This window comes from Etheostoma cragini, chromosome 19, assembly GCF_013103735.1.
Source record: "Etheostoma cragini isolate CJK2018 chromosome 19, CSU_Ecrag_1.0, whole genome shotgun sequence".
Taxonomy (NCBI): domain Eukaryota; kingdom Metazoa; phylum Chordata; class Actinopteri; order Perciformes; family Percidae; genus Etheostoma; species Etheostoma cragini.
The window spans coordinates 14,536,016-14,554,175 of NC_048425.1; the positions used below are offsets into that span (position 1 = coordinate 14,536,016).

An 18,160-nucleotide genomic window follows, 5' to 3' on the forward strand; every position below is an offset into this window, starting at 1 on the left:
CCAGGGAAATGTAGATAGCATTTCAATATCTTTTTTTTTTACTGTGATGTAGACGTTGCTTCTATTCAAAATAGAGTGGGTCCAGTGATGTTATGATTCAGAACATTAGTTGTTTTTTTTGCTTCGTCTCTGAGCAAGACTATTTCAGGACGACATATTGGCTGAATATACTCTATCATTTTCTTTGTGACAAACGGGACATATTCTTAAGAGCATAATTCATTTTAAACCAGCAGTATGTTCTCTCATCTCTCAAACCTTTTTTTATTTTAAGGATTATTTGAAGTAACTAGACATATTGTTTCGTAAATTATAAGCCAAAACATTCAGATATAAGCAGGAGGATAACATACTGTATTGTAGAATCCATTCAATGTCAGAAAGATTCATGGCATGTCTAGACCGACTCCTGAATCGGGCTTTAGATATTGACCCAAATACTATATTGATTTGTTTTTCCCAATACTGACAATGTGATAAGCTGTGATACATGAGCTCCATCATTTTCATTCCTAGCATGCAAATTTATGAAATTAGGTGCAAATCTTGGGTTTTGAATAAAATCACAGATTTTCTAGGGCATCAATCTCGATATGCTGGCCAGGCACACTGCATGCAGATCAGTTGCATCAAACACCTTCTCCTCAGAGAAACGCTAATGTCTCATTCTCTTAATATTTGAGGGCTCGTGTTATATGGTGTTACTCTGATACATTTCCAAAACAAACTCTAGTTGTATATGCTGATCATCGGGGAGTCGGTTTTGTAAATCCTTTTGGAGTAGGAGCCAATCAACCTTTCCACAATCTCTCTGGAGCAGTGAAGGCGAGGCTAAGCATAAAGAATAAGGGGGTAGAGTCCTTGTTAACATGCTAATAAAAGCCGGTAAAGACCAAAATACATGCACAAGATATATATATCATCTCAAGCAGAGCCAGGGACATGTTGTCTCTATTTGTTTGTCCCCCCTCTTGTCAAGTCCTAAAAAACTGATTTTCTCACAAAACCTGAAATCACTGAACCAAAGAATGGCAGGAGAATTTTGATAGAGTGTGTACATGAAACCAAACACACTAAATCATTAACATCAGTGTGCTGGAGCACATTCACTGCTACCTTTTAGTTGGCTCACCAATAATGTGGCGGAGGCAGCCCCGAGCTTTGATGGAGAGGAGAAACACTATGAGGCGGTAGACTGGGTTTACTGCTGTGTGGCTGCTTTTTATTTCCTGATTAATAGCTAACCCACAAAGATCCACTAACTGCCATTGTTATGGACCTTGTACAGACTGTATCAACTGAGGGAGCACTTAAAACAGAAGTGAAGGAAGAATTACAAAGCAGAACCTAGATCTAAGACTCAACAAGACAGTACCCTGTCTGATAGGACAAGTCAGGGTCCACAACAGCTGCAGTATATGACGCTCTCTCAATTCACAATTATAACAAGATTAAGAGTCTACGTTTATGTTACAGGCTTTGTTGGGCTGTAAACACAACCGTGAGCTAGATGCTAACATCAGCGATACTAACATGAGAATGTTTAATCACTAACTTTGACCATCTGGTGGTTCTTGTGGAAAACTCTAGGCATTATGGATATACTGTATGTACCAAAGTTAATAGCAATCCATCGAGTAGCTGTCAAATCATTAAACTGAAAAAGCAACCATGTCACGCTCATGGCAATAGTGCAGGAAAAGTCATGGTACAATTCATCCTCTGAGGACAGTGAATGTCTGTACAAAGTTTAATGACCATCCATCCCATAGCTGAGATATATTTTAGTCCCCACAGAGGTAGCGGAGCGACCGTCCAAGAGATACTGAGTCAATTTAAAAAAGGTGAACACTATCAAAAATGATAATAAAGTGATAAATGCATCAATAGGTGGACTTATCTAAATTATACATACAACATAATTGTATTTACAAAGAAAGCCTACATGTGCATGAACAATTGCTTAGGATCAAAGAGAGAGAAAGAGCTAATTGAACTATTCTAACAGGGAAAAGGCCCCTTAAGGGGATGATTAGGCTTCTTTTTATCTAAGAACCTTTTAAATCATTTTCATTATGGGAACATAAGATGCTAATTAATTAACTAAGGATTACATTAGCAGTATTTGTGTTCAGCTGATGTAAATATTCTAAGTTCATTTACAGTGACTAACAGCCGTGTTGAACTCATGTCCTAGCATACAGAAACTATTTTACAGTCTGTGCAACATGGCATAGAAACATCTTCCATATTCCAGTAATCAAATGGGAGGCCTGCTACAGGATGTACAGTGGGTGCAACATTAAATAACCTTGCTCAATATTTAAATCATAGTTGCTATTACGTCACGAGTGAACTCATTCGGAGTCCCCAGGGAACAATTAGGATTTGGCGTATGCTCGCCTGTATTATTACCCAGCCCAGAGCAGAAAGCACACTGGGCAAAGCACCTTCTCCCTGAAAAACTTTAATTCACTTACTCTGCAGCTACACATGGACCATTTTAGCACTAGGGGGGAACAACACTATTCTCTCTTGCAAAAAGCCATTTCCTGAATGACTGCCTTGCAGATGATAAAATAAAACAACTTAGTCGCTGCCATGGGGATAGGCAAATTACACCCACCACCATGCAGTGCAAATGATCATTACCACTGCAATTATTGGAAGGCCATCAAGTTTGAAATTCATCAGTAGAAGTGGACTGACAGTAAGCACTCCTAGAAGTACGAGGAAATGCATCACAAGGGGATTATGTGGCTGGCTAATGTCCTGTGTTTTACAAAAAGGTCCCGTTCCCTCAGTGGTTCCTGGAAAAGAGTCCATGATGCTTTGTAAACAAGCACTGTTTGCATGAGTTTTAATGTATGAATGATGTAGTAAATGTGACTTAACCTATGCGACGTTCTAACAAGCCTTTTAAAATGAAAATACTTAAATACTTTAGATACTTAACATTTTGCACCAATCCATGCCTGTACACTCCACTCTGAGTGTAATGAACTAGCACTTGTCCTCCAAAATTGGTGTTGTTACTTAAGCAGTTCCATAATGTCAAATAGCAAAGACTAATGCAGACAATTTATTCTGGCGAGTGACTCTGTTAGTGTTAAGACTAAAAAGCTCTTCAGGCCAGCAGAGAGCCTTCTCTTTTCCATGACCTCATTTCATTTGGTTTTTTGCAGGAGGCCTGGTGTGGTTTGTTGACCCAATTTCCGCACAGTGCGCGTCTGCCGATAGACAGACACGCACAAACTACAGTTTAAGAAGAATAGGCCTCTTCTACTCGGAGCACAGATACTCTTGGTTTTTACCTTAAGTGACAACAAATGGCAGGGGTGCCATTAGTGGAGCAGCAAATACAGAGGTTACTCTTAATGTGTAGCTGTATGGGTAATAAATTCCCAACCTTGTTCTCTGTGCCATTTAAAGCTAGAGTGTATAGTTTATGTCACTCCCATGAGGAACTCTAAGTAATGACAGCAAAACTGTCGACGCGCCATCCACACTTCTCCATGCAGTTGCTAGTATGAAAGGAGGACACGGCGGATAAAAAAAAAAGCATGGACTGTTCAGAACGTAATTATTGTTACTTGAGCTACTGCGCGCAAAAGTCGCCGGATGATATCCTTTTCTAAACTTAGCCATGTTGAGAACTAGAGATAGAGTTTTGTGGAGCTGATAGTCTTAATTACCTGTAGCAACTCATTTGGCCATGGCTTGAATGTAACGGACGATATCAAAATGTTACGCACTAAAGTTTAAAAAGAATGTTAGGAATGGGGTAAATGCTAACAGGGAACTGACATGACACCAATTCCCAGTTGTACAGTGAGAACGGGACCTCTCTTATGCTTTGTTTCACAGCACAAGATCTGAAGTTGATCTTGGCGCAAGGCACTGGCCTGTCTTCCAAGGAAAACTGATCAAATGCATTTCAGTCCAACCCAAAACCATGCTGTACTTCCAATATAGAAATCAATATTGTTTGGAATTTTTAAATAATATTGCCAATACATACCATAATTTTGATCAAAATCTTTTCTTTTTTTTCATTCAGAACCCTTCTTAAAAGGAATTCAGCCATGTTAGTGCCATAACTCATGGGTAGTGATGTTGGTCGGTCTACTCTTAAAAAATATCCCTCTTATCCATTTAAATATCTCAACATCTCTTTGATGGATCGTCACAAAAATGTTGTACTGAATATATTTCACTACTTTGGTTCACTGACAATGCATATTTATGACTTTGTTGATCCCCTAAATGCCCCTCTACTTGATGGATTGCAATGTAATTTAGCCCAGACAATGATGTTCCCCTTAGGATAAATGATGATTTATGATCGAATACCTGCACATCTAGGCCTAATGGCATTTCCATCAGCCTCAGCTAGACTATGTAACATGGTCATCTTTGATAAATATTGCATATCTTACACCTTATAAACATTAGCACCTAAATACCGTAGTGATTGTAAGGAAGCTAGCATGCTGAAGAGTATAAATAGTCAAGTATCAATCTTTTATTAGAAAAATTGCACATGAGAAAAAAACGTTTTTGTACTAGAATAACTGGAGCAGTTTTGGAGAGTTTTATTTTCTGGTGAGGTAAGCTGGGGCGACAGACAGCATATATGATACAACGTTTTCATTCAGGAACATAATAAGTTGAAAAAAGGCAATACATTTCGCAGAATATCGCAATATGTTTAAAATCGCATATGATCGCATTGTGACATAAGTACTGTGGGGCCTCTGGTGACTTACCCATAAAACTATATTATATTATATATTAATAAAAATGTTAAGTTCAGTCCCCTGATTTTTTTATATTAAAGTTTCAGTAAACACTAATAAAAGGGGTATTGTAGTGGTTTAGTTACTGTTAGAAATGTTCAGGTTTGACAGCCCAGCTGCAGCAGACTCCAGTCTGTTCGTAAGGTTTCTGCTTGTGTGTCACAGAAGTAGTTTTTTTTATTCTGTTGCAGCTTGCCAGATTCAAAATAAACACACACACACACACACACACACACAATATTTACGGTACATTTCTCTGGCATTTCGGACGGAGCTTCTACCTTCAGTCATCTGTCTCTATTCCTGTATTCGAACTGTCCCTATCTGTTCCTTCCACCAATTCTCCTGCTAATTACTCTTCCCTTTCTCTTTCGACTTCTCTATTGTCTCAAATGTCTCACTCCCCGTCTTCTATTCTTCACCTTCCACCATGTATCTGCTCACAGATGTCCCTCTTGGCTTCCGTAATCTGTATTGCTTCGCTAAAGAGGATGCTTCCACACAGTATCTAACCCTGCTCACTAATACACAGGTTTAACTGCAGGTTATTGGCACTTGAAACTGGGAGTATTAAAAGGACAATAGCATTAAAAAAACCTCGAAGGCAGGATTCTCTCAAAGACTCCCAGAATATGATTTGTATTTTAACTGCATTACTGACTTCCATTTCACATTATAACAATTTTAATCTTTCGTTTGATAGCTCTTGCCATTTCTTTTCCCAATGGTGTCTGGCAACAGTGAACAATTCCATTTGTATCAGTGTGTACACCAGAGTGCGGGACAGATAGTGAGGAGATAATGTACACTCAGGCCAGCCTACCGTATCTCCTCTATTACCTGAGTGGTAATTTGCCTTCCTAATGAGGTTGCAAAGTTACCATTATCTAATTATTCATCTTAGTCTAAATCTGAAGTGCAAAGTGATATGTATTCTTGAAAAAAGAGCTGCGATTACAGCCAAGGCAAAGGTTAATAGAAAGCACACTATCAACTAAGAGGATGTCAAGGTAAAACACACTTATAGTAACACTCTAAATTACATGCTTATAGAATGACTATCCTGATTTAAATACTGAACCGATATTATAGCCACCAGAAATAAGTTTTACTATAATATGACTGGTGCTCGTTTAACATCATGAGCTCACTTAACAAAATTGTAAATGTCCAATATCTTCCTGCCATAACGTAAGCAAATACAGAGGTCCTTACGACTTGATAGCAGGCCAGACAGTTTATTTCTAATTTAGAGCTATTTAAAAGGTCCCATGTCATGAAAATTTCACTTTGAGGTTTTTTAACATTAATATGCGTTCACCCAGCCTGCCTATGGTCCCCACTGGCTAGAAATGGCAATAGGTGTTAACCAAGCCCTAGGTATCCTGCTCTGCTTTTGAGAAAAAGAAAGCTCAAATGGACCAATCTGGAATCTCGTTCCTTATGACGTCATAAAGGGCAAGATTACCTCCCCTTTCTCTAAAAAACCATTGGCTTGCCAGATTGAATCGCAAAATGGCATGCCAATGACAACTTATCTTATCACGCTGTCATTTTGGAACAATCTGCAGAAACGTGCGTTGGATGATAGTTTTACTGGGACGCTCCCAGTTAAATCAATTCATTTAATCCATTTTCTGTTTCTTTTCACAGTTGCAGGTTGATGCAGCCAACTGGGGCAGGGCCCACACCTTGTGCTATACTTGTCACTAACATGGAATTTCCAATCTTTTTTTTAATGAATAAATAATGAATTGCGATTAAGTTTCAGGTCCTTTTATGGTTGCAACCCGCCACAAAACAAAGAAGAAGTTTTAGTTAATTTCCGCCCAGTATTTCCTCTCTGTCTGCACACATGGCGGGTGTCAACAAAGACAGATGGAAGTGGACGTACAAGGAGACAAGAGACTTTTTTCATGTAATTTAAAAGCAAATTATAACTGCTATTTTAGATAGCTAAAAAAATTAAGAAATGCCATATTTTATCAGGAACTTGCAAAGGAAATGGAGAACAAAGATTACAGCAAGCCGTGGGATGTCCACCGTAGTAAATCTAAGACACTCAAACAAGACATGTCTCAAAAAAGAGAGATGTCTCGCAGCGGCACATAAGCACTATTACAACTTGTGCAATATTGATCATTTGTTGTTGCGATCCATTTTGTTCGCAAAAGTTTGCTTGAAGTTTGTGCGATTCAGTGCGAAAATGAATGGTAACACCTTAAAATGTCTCAAATCAATCCGATATACCAATTTGATCGCAAAACAGCACGTGACGACATTACGCGCAGGTTTTTATTTGCTTTAAAGCCGTAGGATGGAAACACACTTTCAAAAGCTTGAGCTGTTTTACCAAACTTCAGATAATTCGATTGACAAGTGGATGGAAACAGTTGTTTTAAAAGATCCTTTTCTGCATGTGTGAGGTTTTTTTTCCTCCCACAGCAAGACCAGTACAAAGCCAAGTGATTAGAACGAAGCTAGGTAAAAAATGTAATCAACTGAGTAAAGATTAAGCGTGTAATGTGTTATTTTGATGAGGTGCATGTGCAAAAAATACTTTAAAATGACTTTATTCAAAGCATTAATACGTTGAGATGCTTGTCCTTCAGGTTCAACGTTATATAGTACATCACACCTTTTCAGAAGCTATCTCATGGGGTGATATAAAGGAATTTGCAATGTCTTTCAGGCCTGGAAATGAACCTTCGCCTGGTGCTTGGATGCTGCCTGACAAACAGGCAGGGGAGATAAATTAGACCGTGACAGGGACAGGTGTGTTAAAGTCGAGCGACACAGACACAAGAAAGTCATTTCTGCCCTGTGGCAGTCAAAGGCTTACGAGGTTTCACTGTACCGGGTATCATTCAGGAGGGCCTATTTATAGAGGGCCCAGGCCGCTGCTAGAATACAAACATTTGACTGAAGTAGGTTACCGGCAAACGCCTGTATTACCGGCAGACAAGAGGACAAAGGAGGACAGGGGAGGAACAGAAGGAAGCCAGGTGTAGAATAATATATGCAAAAGCAGTTGATTAATGACTTCACACCAACTTTCCCAAAACTAATGTCTATAAATACTGTAGAATAGGAGCCCTTACAGCTCAATGGTGTCATTCCAACTCCATTTAATAGGAAACTAAGTCACTTGGAAGACACCTTGCTGTTGATCATCCGATTTCCCAGCTGCAAGTAATTTCTATTTTTCCTTAGTTTTTCTTTTTTAATTAATTGTTTTGTCTATAAAATTCAAGGAAAGAGAGAACATTTCCCCAACAAGAGCAAAGGTGACATATTACTCTGTCCAAAACCCAATGATACTTAACTAAACCTACAATCTCTCCACACGGTCCATTTAGTATCTGTTCTAGAGCTTTCAAATCCATAGCATGATCTTTATCGCCATACATTATGCTCAGTTGTCATTGAACAGTTTTATGCTTGTGGTATTTTGTTACAGAACTAAAGCAGTCCATATGCTCACATGTGGCTTTCCCTGAGAAACAAAGTGGTACCAAGTCTGTGGAAAAACCCCAGCAAGTTGCAACCAATGCATATTTAATGATGTGTAGAATGAGTTCCTGGTATAGGACCAGGCTTAGTTACAGAAATGACTGGCGCACGCTCACGTGTAGAACCACCCGGCATCTCAGTGAGCTGTATCCAATTGACAGGATGGAGAGTGACTGTTTTTAAGGTGTTTAACAAACCACATGGTTTGCTGGGGTCGCCTCTTCTCAATCTAATCCCTGGCTGTTAGCGGCTAATCCCTGTTTATCAACAGAGGGGTGTGGGTCGTAGCCATGCCGGAGAAAGAGAACACCAGGCTCACTGTGGTGTGACATAATGGAAAGTGCTTCTCGAATTATTTGTCCTTTGTCTGTGTGATATTTGAGACATTTATAGAATTGTTAGCCAGAGTATTAGGCATGGCACAATGACCAGCAGAAAGCTTTTCTGCTGCTCCACAAAGCATTGATGATTCTAAACTTATTTTCTACAATTAAAAAAACATGAATTTTAATACATATTAAAATACACTAAAGGCCAGGCATTACGTATCTCTGAATTATAATACAAAAACCATTGCATCCAACAGAACAGAACTAACCTGCTATTAGAGCCAAGGCTCTGCAAATGAAATACAGTATATGCAAGCTAATAAAAATGCAAAGATCTTTAACACGCTGGCCACTGCATTTCAACAAATTGTCTCCTGCATCTCTGAGAGCATTAGTTGTACAACCTGAAACATTTTCTCTCTGGCTGTCCGCAGAACAGATTAATGTCATGGTAAGGTATAACTGTTGGTGCTTTTCCCCACATTCTCAAGCAACCATGTTCACAACATTGAATTGAATGAATGACAACAGTAGGACATGCTGCATCTCAGCCAGAGAGCAGTCCCTGGGCAATCACTCTTCTTCCCCTCTCCTCCAATCTGAGAGGCTGCATGCTGCCTCAACTTCCCCTCTAATCCATCTTTGCCTTTTCCCATTTCCACCTTAGATCTACAGAGGCCTTTACACTTGACCAAGTGGGAAAATAGATTAAGATGAAAAGAAAGTTGCTCTATTGAAAGCAGACATATGACCTAAAACTAATGGCCATTACAACATCCCTGGAGAGAATGACATGCATCAGGGATAAACCCCCCAGGACTCTCTTAATGAGGTTGAACATGTTCTCCAAATTAGAGAATAATGGTGACTATTTCTCAAGGTTTAAGGGTCCTTTTAGCAATGCTTCTCATCATGATGTCGCACTGTTAAGCAAGCTCTCAACAATTAAATTTAAATCAGTGAGGGGAAGCAGTATCCTGGAAATACAGACCCAAATCCAAAAGATTAAAGGTCTGGCCCATCTCGAGGGGTGGCCCATCTTGAGGGGTGGCCCATCTTGAGGGGTGGCCCATCTTGAGGGGTGGCCCCAAGTGCAATTGGATAACACTTCCAATCACAAGAACAGACAGGATGACGTATCCAGAGCCCCATACGCTTAGCGTTATCTGTTTAGCTTGCCTCTGGCCCGCCTATATCATTACATGTCATTTAGCATTTTTGTGCATATATTTAGACACACATTGCCTCTGGAGCAACTATGGGTTAAGTGTCTTGCTCAGGGACATATTGGTTGATGTATCAAAGTGGGAATCGAGTCAGGTCTCCCACACCAAAGGAATGTGTCATGCCCACTGCACAATCACCACCCGCCAATGTGATTGCTGCAGCTCGGCTACAAGGGTATAGTTAAGGAGTATTACTGAATGCCAGAGTGACTCACTGATAGTGTTGGGCATTAACAACAGATTCAGATGCAAATGTAATATGAGCAAGTTTTTGTTTCCGTAGCGGCAGGCGCTTGTTGTGTTGCAGCAATGGAGCACAGTAAGCAGCGCTCTAGTGTGGCTTTATTTTGCATTGAAAAAGCCCTGTATGACTGCAACCCACCATTGAATCAAAATAAAACCTTCCTATTATTTCTGAATTAAGAATGTGACCCATCTCAACTCCACCTCTCAAAGAATCAGAATTGAGAATTGATAAAAACCCGAATCAAAAGGAAGAATCGGAATTGGAATCAGAATCCTTAAAATCCAAACGATGCCCAACCCTTCTCGCTGAGCAAATTCAAACTTTGCTCTCGCGAGAACACTGGATTTCCAGTGAGAAACACATGAGACCTTGAATGTACTGTACAACTTCCTCATGAGGATTTATTACTGTAACGGTACTGTAAGGAAACCAATTTCCAGGCCATTTCTGCGCTGTTCAAAGGACATGACTCATAGTGGTGAAATTCTGCCCTGGTGAAGCTAGGGAGATTAGTGGGGCATGCAAGCGGATATATATCAGAAGAAACTGGGAATCAGCATGTCCAGATTGCGTGTCTAAAGCTGCAGTATGTTGATCTGGCACACACTCTATCTGAGGAAAGTATAAGCCAGTGTGTAAAGGTTTACTGGTTAAGGGGGGTATTAAATAGCACTGCACTGTAGATATTCCATTAAGCAATGTTTTGTTGGAATAAATGCATGTAGAATGAAATACCTACTTCTTCAACAATAAAACAAACAAAGGAGACCGAGTAGCAAACTAATCAAATAGCTGACATCTGCAGAAAATATAAGTGTTCTTAATGTAACAAGAGAAAACTAGAAGTTGTCAAATCCTGCATTAGTGTTATTTGCTGATTATGAACACTGATATAACTACACTATGTCTTGAATGGTCGATCAGGAAGCAGAAAGTAAGGCGACCATATACACATGTCATGTCATCATGTTTTAGTACTGTGGCAAAGAGAAATATCTTAGCTATAGTGAGTGCATGTAGTGCCACTGAATTACTACTGCAGTGCAGACATTCACAGAATGTACGACAGTATCACTACCTGAGTGTTAGGAGGACACGTGGTGTATTCGCTGGGAGGGGGGTGGGTGGGGTGTTAACAACTGCAGCATCATTTACGTTATCTTTTTTCTTTCTTTCCTTCTTTCTTTCTTTCCTTCTTTTTAAATTGGTCTACAGGCTTAGTGTTGTTCTTGGTGTTATTCAAATTACATAGACTTGTTCAGTGACACGTACTATGCAATATTGCCATAACCAAATAAAATGATTAACTTATTTTACATTAAACTTGACATCATCCAAGGCACTGCTGATAAACTGCTCTGAATGCAGCAAACGGTGTGTTATTTATTTATTCTGTAGCTTGCTGCCCTCTCCTGGCAGTAAACATGAGGTACAGCAATGGACTTCTACCAGAAATGTGTCTATAAAAAAAAAGGAAAGGTACATTGCATTCTTTCTTACTTCAAATTGGCATATCATTTAAATACATTGAAAATAAAACAAAACAAAAAAATGTAACAGTTTTATGTGAGTAAGATACATAGGAACAGTAAAGTGGTGCTTTAGATTAGTGCTGGTCAAATGAAGCTTCACAAACCACTGTCTTTATTTCCTGAGCTCACTAGATGACGCTCTCTGTTCAGCAAAAGATGGAAAACACACTGACTTGCCATTACTTTAACCTTTTTCTTTTTAACAGAGAGCGCCATCTAGTGAGCTCAGAAAATATAGACACATTGAGTCAAAACACATTTTGTGTTACAACACTTACAACAAATGATCAACTGGTTACATTGTGGGACATCCATACAATACTGTACGTATTATGTCCCTCAGAGAGACAGCAGTAATTTCTAAGATGGTCTCTCAGAGCAGAAGCCTGTCTCGCACATCATCTGGCTTTTGCATTTCTAGAATGACCTGCTTTAGTGAGCATGCTCATTTTCTGGAGACTGCTCCAACTTCCGAAAGGAACCAACCTGGCAGGTTTATAGTGTAATAGCAAGCTGCGAGGTTATTCTGGGCAAGACCGGGAATTATATTACTAGTGTGTGATGCCAGCTGATGACGAGAACACCTACGGACAGACATATGCTACTGTAGGAATGCAGCCTTCAAATCCCATGAAGCGGTTCTATTATTATGACTGGTAGGTCAAGGTGAGCTCTCGAATTCATGGTTTTCTTGATGTCTGGTTTTCTAAAGTCTGACATCAGAAAAAGAAAACCCAGAAGTGACAGCGGTGCTCAGCAGACTGGCAAGTGAAAGTTCAAAATTAAATAAAAATAATCTCCATTGCTGCAATGTTATTGTAAAACGTTATTTTCTTTCTTAGCACCACTGCGCTCCTGTTCCAGCCAACTCAAGCAAAAAAATGCAGCCTGCCTTGGGATGGAGGCTGCACATACTAACTCACACAAACGAGGAGAGGCCAAAGTACAAGAAGAGACTACACTGATTATGTGATAGAAACAGCACCTGCCCCCTTGACACCAATCTAATCAATACCAAATGAGAAAAGTTTTCTCTTTCTAAGAAAAAGTCAAATATGCACAAACTAGCTTCTCTTATTCATGAAAAACTGTTTTAGACTCTTCTGTTGTTGTTTTTCCCCTGCAGAAAAATCTTCACTGCAGATGTTATCTAGTCCCTACGGTGACATCCATGACTGTTGATAGCATCCTAAATCGTACCCAAAACACAAGCCATTTATCTGACACGCCATATCAATGCAGAACACATGCCAATTACAAAATGCTCCAGAATTTATGGTAATGCTTGACATATCACTGAGCTATAAAACAATAATGGCAACTGAGCAAGTGTCACTAATAAACAGCAACAATGAAAATAGATAAGGAAAGGAACTGCAATCTCCTAACTGTACTTACAGTTTGTGCATAAATACCAAATGGAATAACAAATAATTTCACAAAAAAGACCATTAGGCATGCTTCTATTCAATATCCAATCAAGTTCTCAAATCTGCTATTCAGAAAAAGACTCTTTTACTTTTAAATAATTTTCTTATTTGAGGAAAGGTGGCTTAATTCTAACTCTGATGTATCTAAATATGACGTAAAGGCCTTGGCCAAAGAGTCAAGCCAAGTGGTTCCCCTCTGGATCAGGCAACATATCAGGCAGTAAAATACAGAGGCAAGAAAAGTTACCTATACATCCTATGTTATAAGGCTATATGGCCTTTGTGAATATATAACCCAGGCAGTAATCAGTACTGATCTAGGTTTAGAAAGAGTTAATTTACTGGAGCTGTCTAGCATGACTCGTGGTGCGATCCGTTCGGATCATGTCACTTCAGGAATATCAGGAATTCTGGGGTTCCAATAAAAGGTGACAGGATAACTGAGCAATCCCACATTATGTGTTTTGAATTATTTATAGTAATCAAATTTTTATTTTTATTATCAGAAAAAAAATGTAAACATAACATTCACAAACAGTTACAAACGTTTTTTTAAATGCTGTTGAGAAACTGAGCGGCGTTTAGACTACATTATGGAGTACATTCTAGACTCCATTTTGACAGAACTCAGGTTAACGGTACAGTTGATAAGTGGCTATAGTGCTACTGTTAAAAGCATAATTAGATTAGTATATTACTTTTTTTAAGTGCACACTGTATTTATAGTTCCAGGACTTAGTTCTTCAGTTACAGTAACAGCTTAATCCTGTTTGGGTAACTTTATTAGCTTATTGAGTGTAGTGTATGCCATTTTCCACTTGTTTTTGTACCTTTTTGTTTTGGGGAGGCCCAGGTGATGATGCGTCGCACCAGGCAGCAGTTGAGCAGGACTTTCTTGGAGAAGCCGTTGTCTTTACGGAAATGCTGCAGGTCCTCCCTCCACTGGGTCCTCTTGGTTGGTGTACACATGGCTGGAACTTATCTATTTTTAAATATAGTGTGTTTGTGGCATTATTTGCAAGGAGTTGAGTTTAGTAAATTCTGTACAGATACAGGCCTAATTATTTGCCTACTTCAAAAAGGGCTGCGGGTTAACAGTAAATATAATTCTATATTGGAACACAGAGTTGCTTATTATTAGCCTCATAATTAAAATGACAACCCCTTACTAGTCTTTAGAAAACATTGAAACACACCAATTCAGCCACTTCAGCAGGCAAAACAAACCAAGCCACGTTTAAGGCAATACACCTGAGACCCTATGCTAATTTAATGTTTTTGCCCCCAGGTATGCATGGCCATAATAACAAATGCAAGACATTTCAGCGTGCCCTTTTGGAGCCGGATATTCCTTGTTTTATGTATCCTGAGCTGTTTCAAGGTTGTTTCCAGCTATTTCAGGACTAGTGGGGGTAAAAGCAAATGTACCTAGTAAACTGCATTGACCCTTTGCCTACAATCTGACTCATTCTAACAGATTTTCAAATGAAACCAGCAAACATCCTGATTGTCTCTAGGTAGCCATCCTAGAGTAAAAGCAAACTTTTATGACATTACTAAATAAAACATGACCTAGCGATACTCTTCCTCATTTAGCTCTACGATTACATACCCCCACCCCCCAAAGGTTCCATTTCAAGAGCAAAAGTTCCAAACAACAACAGATCATCAGCCGCTCTGACTGCAGGGCTTTTGGTTTGCTCTCAGATGGCAAATTTACATCCTTCAGTGCACAAAACGTGAGGTCCAGTGCGAGGGCTAACTGCTATCAACTGTCCCTCTGAGCAGAATCTTACCTTGCAGGATAAAACACGATGTGCTCTCTGCTTCCTCAGGCTGCAAGTGATCCTCAGGTTTCACATAAGCACTTTCCCTTTCCTGAGCTGATCAACAGAGTGTGAAAGGGGGTGGGAGGAGGAGGAGGAGGATGAGCAAGGACCGCTCGGTGAAGCAGAGAGAGTGAATAAGTGAGAGAGAACTGCTGGAAGACAATATGGCTTGTGCTTCAAGTCTGATAACCATGTGTGTGTTTGTATTCAAGTATCAGAGGAAGGGGGGTAGAGTCGAAGATGTGGGTGGCTCTGCATTTATAGTGGATCCCTTTGACCGTGCTCCTTGAGCCTCTTAAAAAGCGTGGAAAAAAAGCATTGTCCGTACTGAAACACGGGTTGAAGAATTGTATCTGCACTATATTACAAAAGACCAGTATTGTGTGATATAGCCATGTTAGAGGGTCTTTCTATTCATTTTTGTACGATTATTTTTGGGACTTTTCCGCCTTTAATCCATAGGACAGCTAGGTGAGAAAGTGAAGACCTGCAGGAAATCGTCACAGGTCGGACTCAAACCCTTGACCTACGCAGGCACAGCAGCACTTTGAGTTACTCTTCAATGCCAGCATACTTACATACTAACTATCGCAATCCTAAAATGTAGATGTTCACTTTCTTAGTTTAGAGTGTTAGCATGCACAGCCCCATACTAATTCAGTTATTCCAAAAAACAACAACCCAGCCTACAGCAAGGGGAAGGAAGAAATATTGGAGAAAAAAAAACAAATAAAAAAACAGGCCATACTATTCCAAGCCACTACAGGTTCCAGGACGGCAGCAGGTACAAAGACCAACAGATGTGTGTTAAAGCGCAGCAGCATGAACACACTCACCTGGGATGTCTGTGAATCAGAAGTTTCATTACAATTGCCAGCTCCATGAGCATTGTACTGTACAGCACTTCTGATCTCTGTGTGTGCTAAATTCTTTTCATCATTTTAATTAACAAGTCAGCCATTTATGTCAGACACTTACACTGTTATTACTAGTCTTGCATTGCCAGACCCTCTATAGCGCTGAGGAGGAGGGTCTGGCTAGTCCACACAGCATTCTGGGATGGGAGAAACCAGTGCTCTTGTTTTTTGGCATTTCTTTAAACCAGTGACAAGTGTCTTTACTATTTTTATTCAATCGCCGGACACAATGACGGTGCCTCTGCAAATTAGCCCCGGGAAGGAACTTGTTTTGTTGGAACATTAGCACGTACAGTGGGGGGGGAAGTATTTGATCCTCTGCGGATTTTGTACGCCCTGACAAAGAAATGATCAGTCTATAATTCCAATGGTAGATTTATTTGAACAGTGAGAGACAAAATAACAACAACAAAATCCAGAAAAACGCATGTCCAAAATGTTATAAATTGAACTGGATTTTAATGAGGAAAATATTTATTTGAACCCTTTGCAAAACATTACTTAGTACTTGTGGACAAAACCCTTGTTTGCAAACACAGAGGTCAGATGTTTCTTGTAATTGGCCACCAGGTTTGCACACATCTCAGGAGGGATTTTGTCTCGCTCCTCTTTGCAGAGCTTCTCCAAGTCATTAAGGTTTTGAGGCGGACCTTTGGCAACTGGACCCTTCACAGATTTTCTATGGGATTAAGGTCTGGAGACTGGCTAGGCCGCTCCAGGACCTTAATGTGCTTCTTCTTGACCCACTCCTTTGTTGCCTTGGCCGTGTGTTTTGGCTCATTGTCATGCTGGAATACCTATTCACAACCCATTCTTAATGCCCTGGCTGAGGGAAGGAGGTTCTCACCCAAGATTTGATGGTACATGGCTCCGTCCATCGTCCCTTTGATGCGGTGAAGTTGTCCTGTCCCCTTAGCTGAAAAACACCCCCAAAGCCTAATGTTTCCACCTCCATGTTTGACGGTGGTCAGAGGCAGCATTACTCCTCCTCCTCCTCCAAACACGGCAAGCTGAGTTGATGCTAAAGAGCTCCATTTTGGTCTCATCTGACCACACTTTCACCCACTTGTCCTCTGAATCATTCAGATGTTCATTGGCAAACTTCAGACGGGCATGTATATGTGCATTCTTGAGCAGGGGGTCCTTCAGGCGCTGCAGGACTTCAGTCATTCCCGGTGTAGTGTGAGTTTTGGGCTGATTCTTCACTTTTCTCCTGATCATAGCAACTCCACGAGGTGAGATCTTGCATGGAGCCCCAAGCCGAGGGAGATTGAAAGTTCTTCTGTGTTTCTTCCATTTGCAAATAATCGCACCAACTGTTGTCACCTTCTCACCAAGCTGCTTGGCAGTGGTCTTATAGCCTATTCCAGACTTGTGTAGTTCTACAATCTTGTCCCTGACATCTTTGGAGAGCTCTTTGGCCTTGGCCATGGTGGAGAGTTTGGAATATGATTGACTGATTGCTTCTATATACTATACAGGTAACAAGCTGAGTTTAGGAGCACTCCCTTTAAGAGTGTGCTCCAAATCTCAGCTCGTTACCTGAATAAAAGACACCTGGGAGCATGAAATCTTTCTGATTGAGAGGGAGTCAAATACTTATTTCCCACATTAAAATGCAAATCTATTTATAACATTTTTGAAATGCGTTTTTCTGGATTTTCTTGTTATTTTGTCTCTCACTGTTCAAATAAATCTAACCTCCCATTTTCCCTCACTGTAGGCAGGCGTGAAATAAAATGTGATTGCCGGTCAGAGCTCGGAGGATTTTCCCCAAATCGACTAGTTTTTAGAATGCCAACACACACACACACACACACACAAAAAAGAAGGTGAGGAACACCTCCGGCAGCACTGGAACAGTCCATAAATGACACATCGTCGATGTAGACTAGTTATTACAGACAAAAATTATGTGGCAGATCAGTCTAACTGGAAGCCATATCTATGGATTTTTGAAAACAACTTTCAAAAACTTTGTACTTGCAAGTGTTTGGTTGAAGATGCAAACCACAGCACAGCCATGATAGACTGAATTTACTACCACAGGGTTATGGGTAATGTCTTCCAAAATACTGGCAGTGGAATTACTGCCAGGACTGCTTAAAGCAATTCTTTTATTTCTGCTATGACATACAGTGCCATTCATTTACATGCAGTCCTATGTAAATGACTTGTCCCTGGTCTACGGCCAAGTGGGCTTAAGCTTCCATTTAATGTGCATAACATGAATTGTTGTACAGTGATAGTGGTCTATGCTTTAGGGGAGACAGCATAGCTATCTAATTGCTTCCCCTGAGATGAGCAAGGCCTGTACTGTACCTGAGAAGACAAGTGC

The 18,160-nt window shown here is 40.1% G+C and overlaps 1 protein-coding gene across 2 annotated transcripts in view; it reads right to left on the reverse strand.

Annotated features, from left to right (window-relative positions):
* kcnip4 (Kv channel interacting protein 4) overlaps positions 1 to 18,160 on the reverse strand; it is a 133,280-nt gene that overhangs the window by 101,120 nt on the left and 14,000 nt on the right. Inside the window, exons 1-2 of one of the 2 annotated variants that reach the window (XM_034901315.1) lie at positions 14,873 to 15,021; positions 13,907 to 14,058 (exon numbers count right to left, since the gene is read on the reverse strand). The exons of the other annotated variant lie outside the window; for it this stretch is intronic. Coding sequence (XP_034757206.1) covers positions 13,907 to 14,045 — 139 coding nt within the window. The 5' untranslated portion in view covers positions 14,046 to 14,058; positions 14,873 to 15,021. Of the gene's footprint in view, positions 1 to 13,906; positions 14,059 to 14,872; positions 15,022 to 18,160 lie in introns of those variants that run through there. 2 annotated transcript variants of the gene reach the window in all.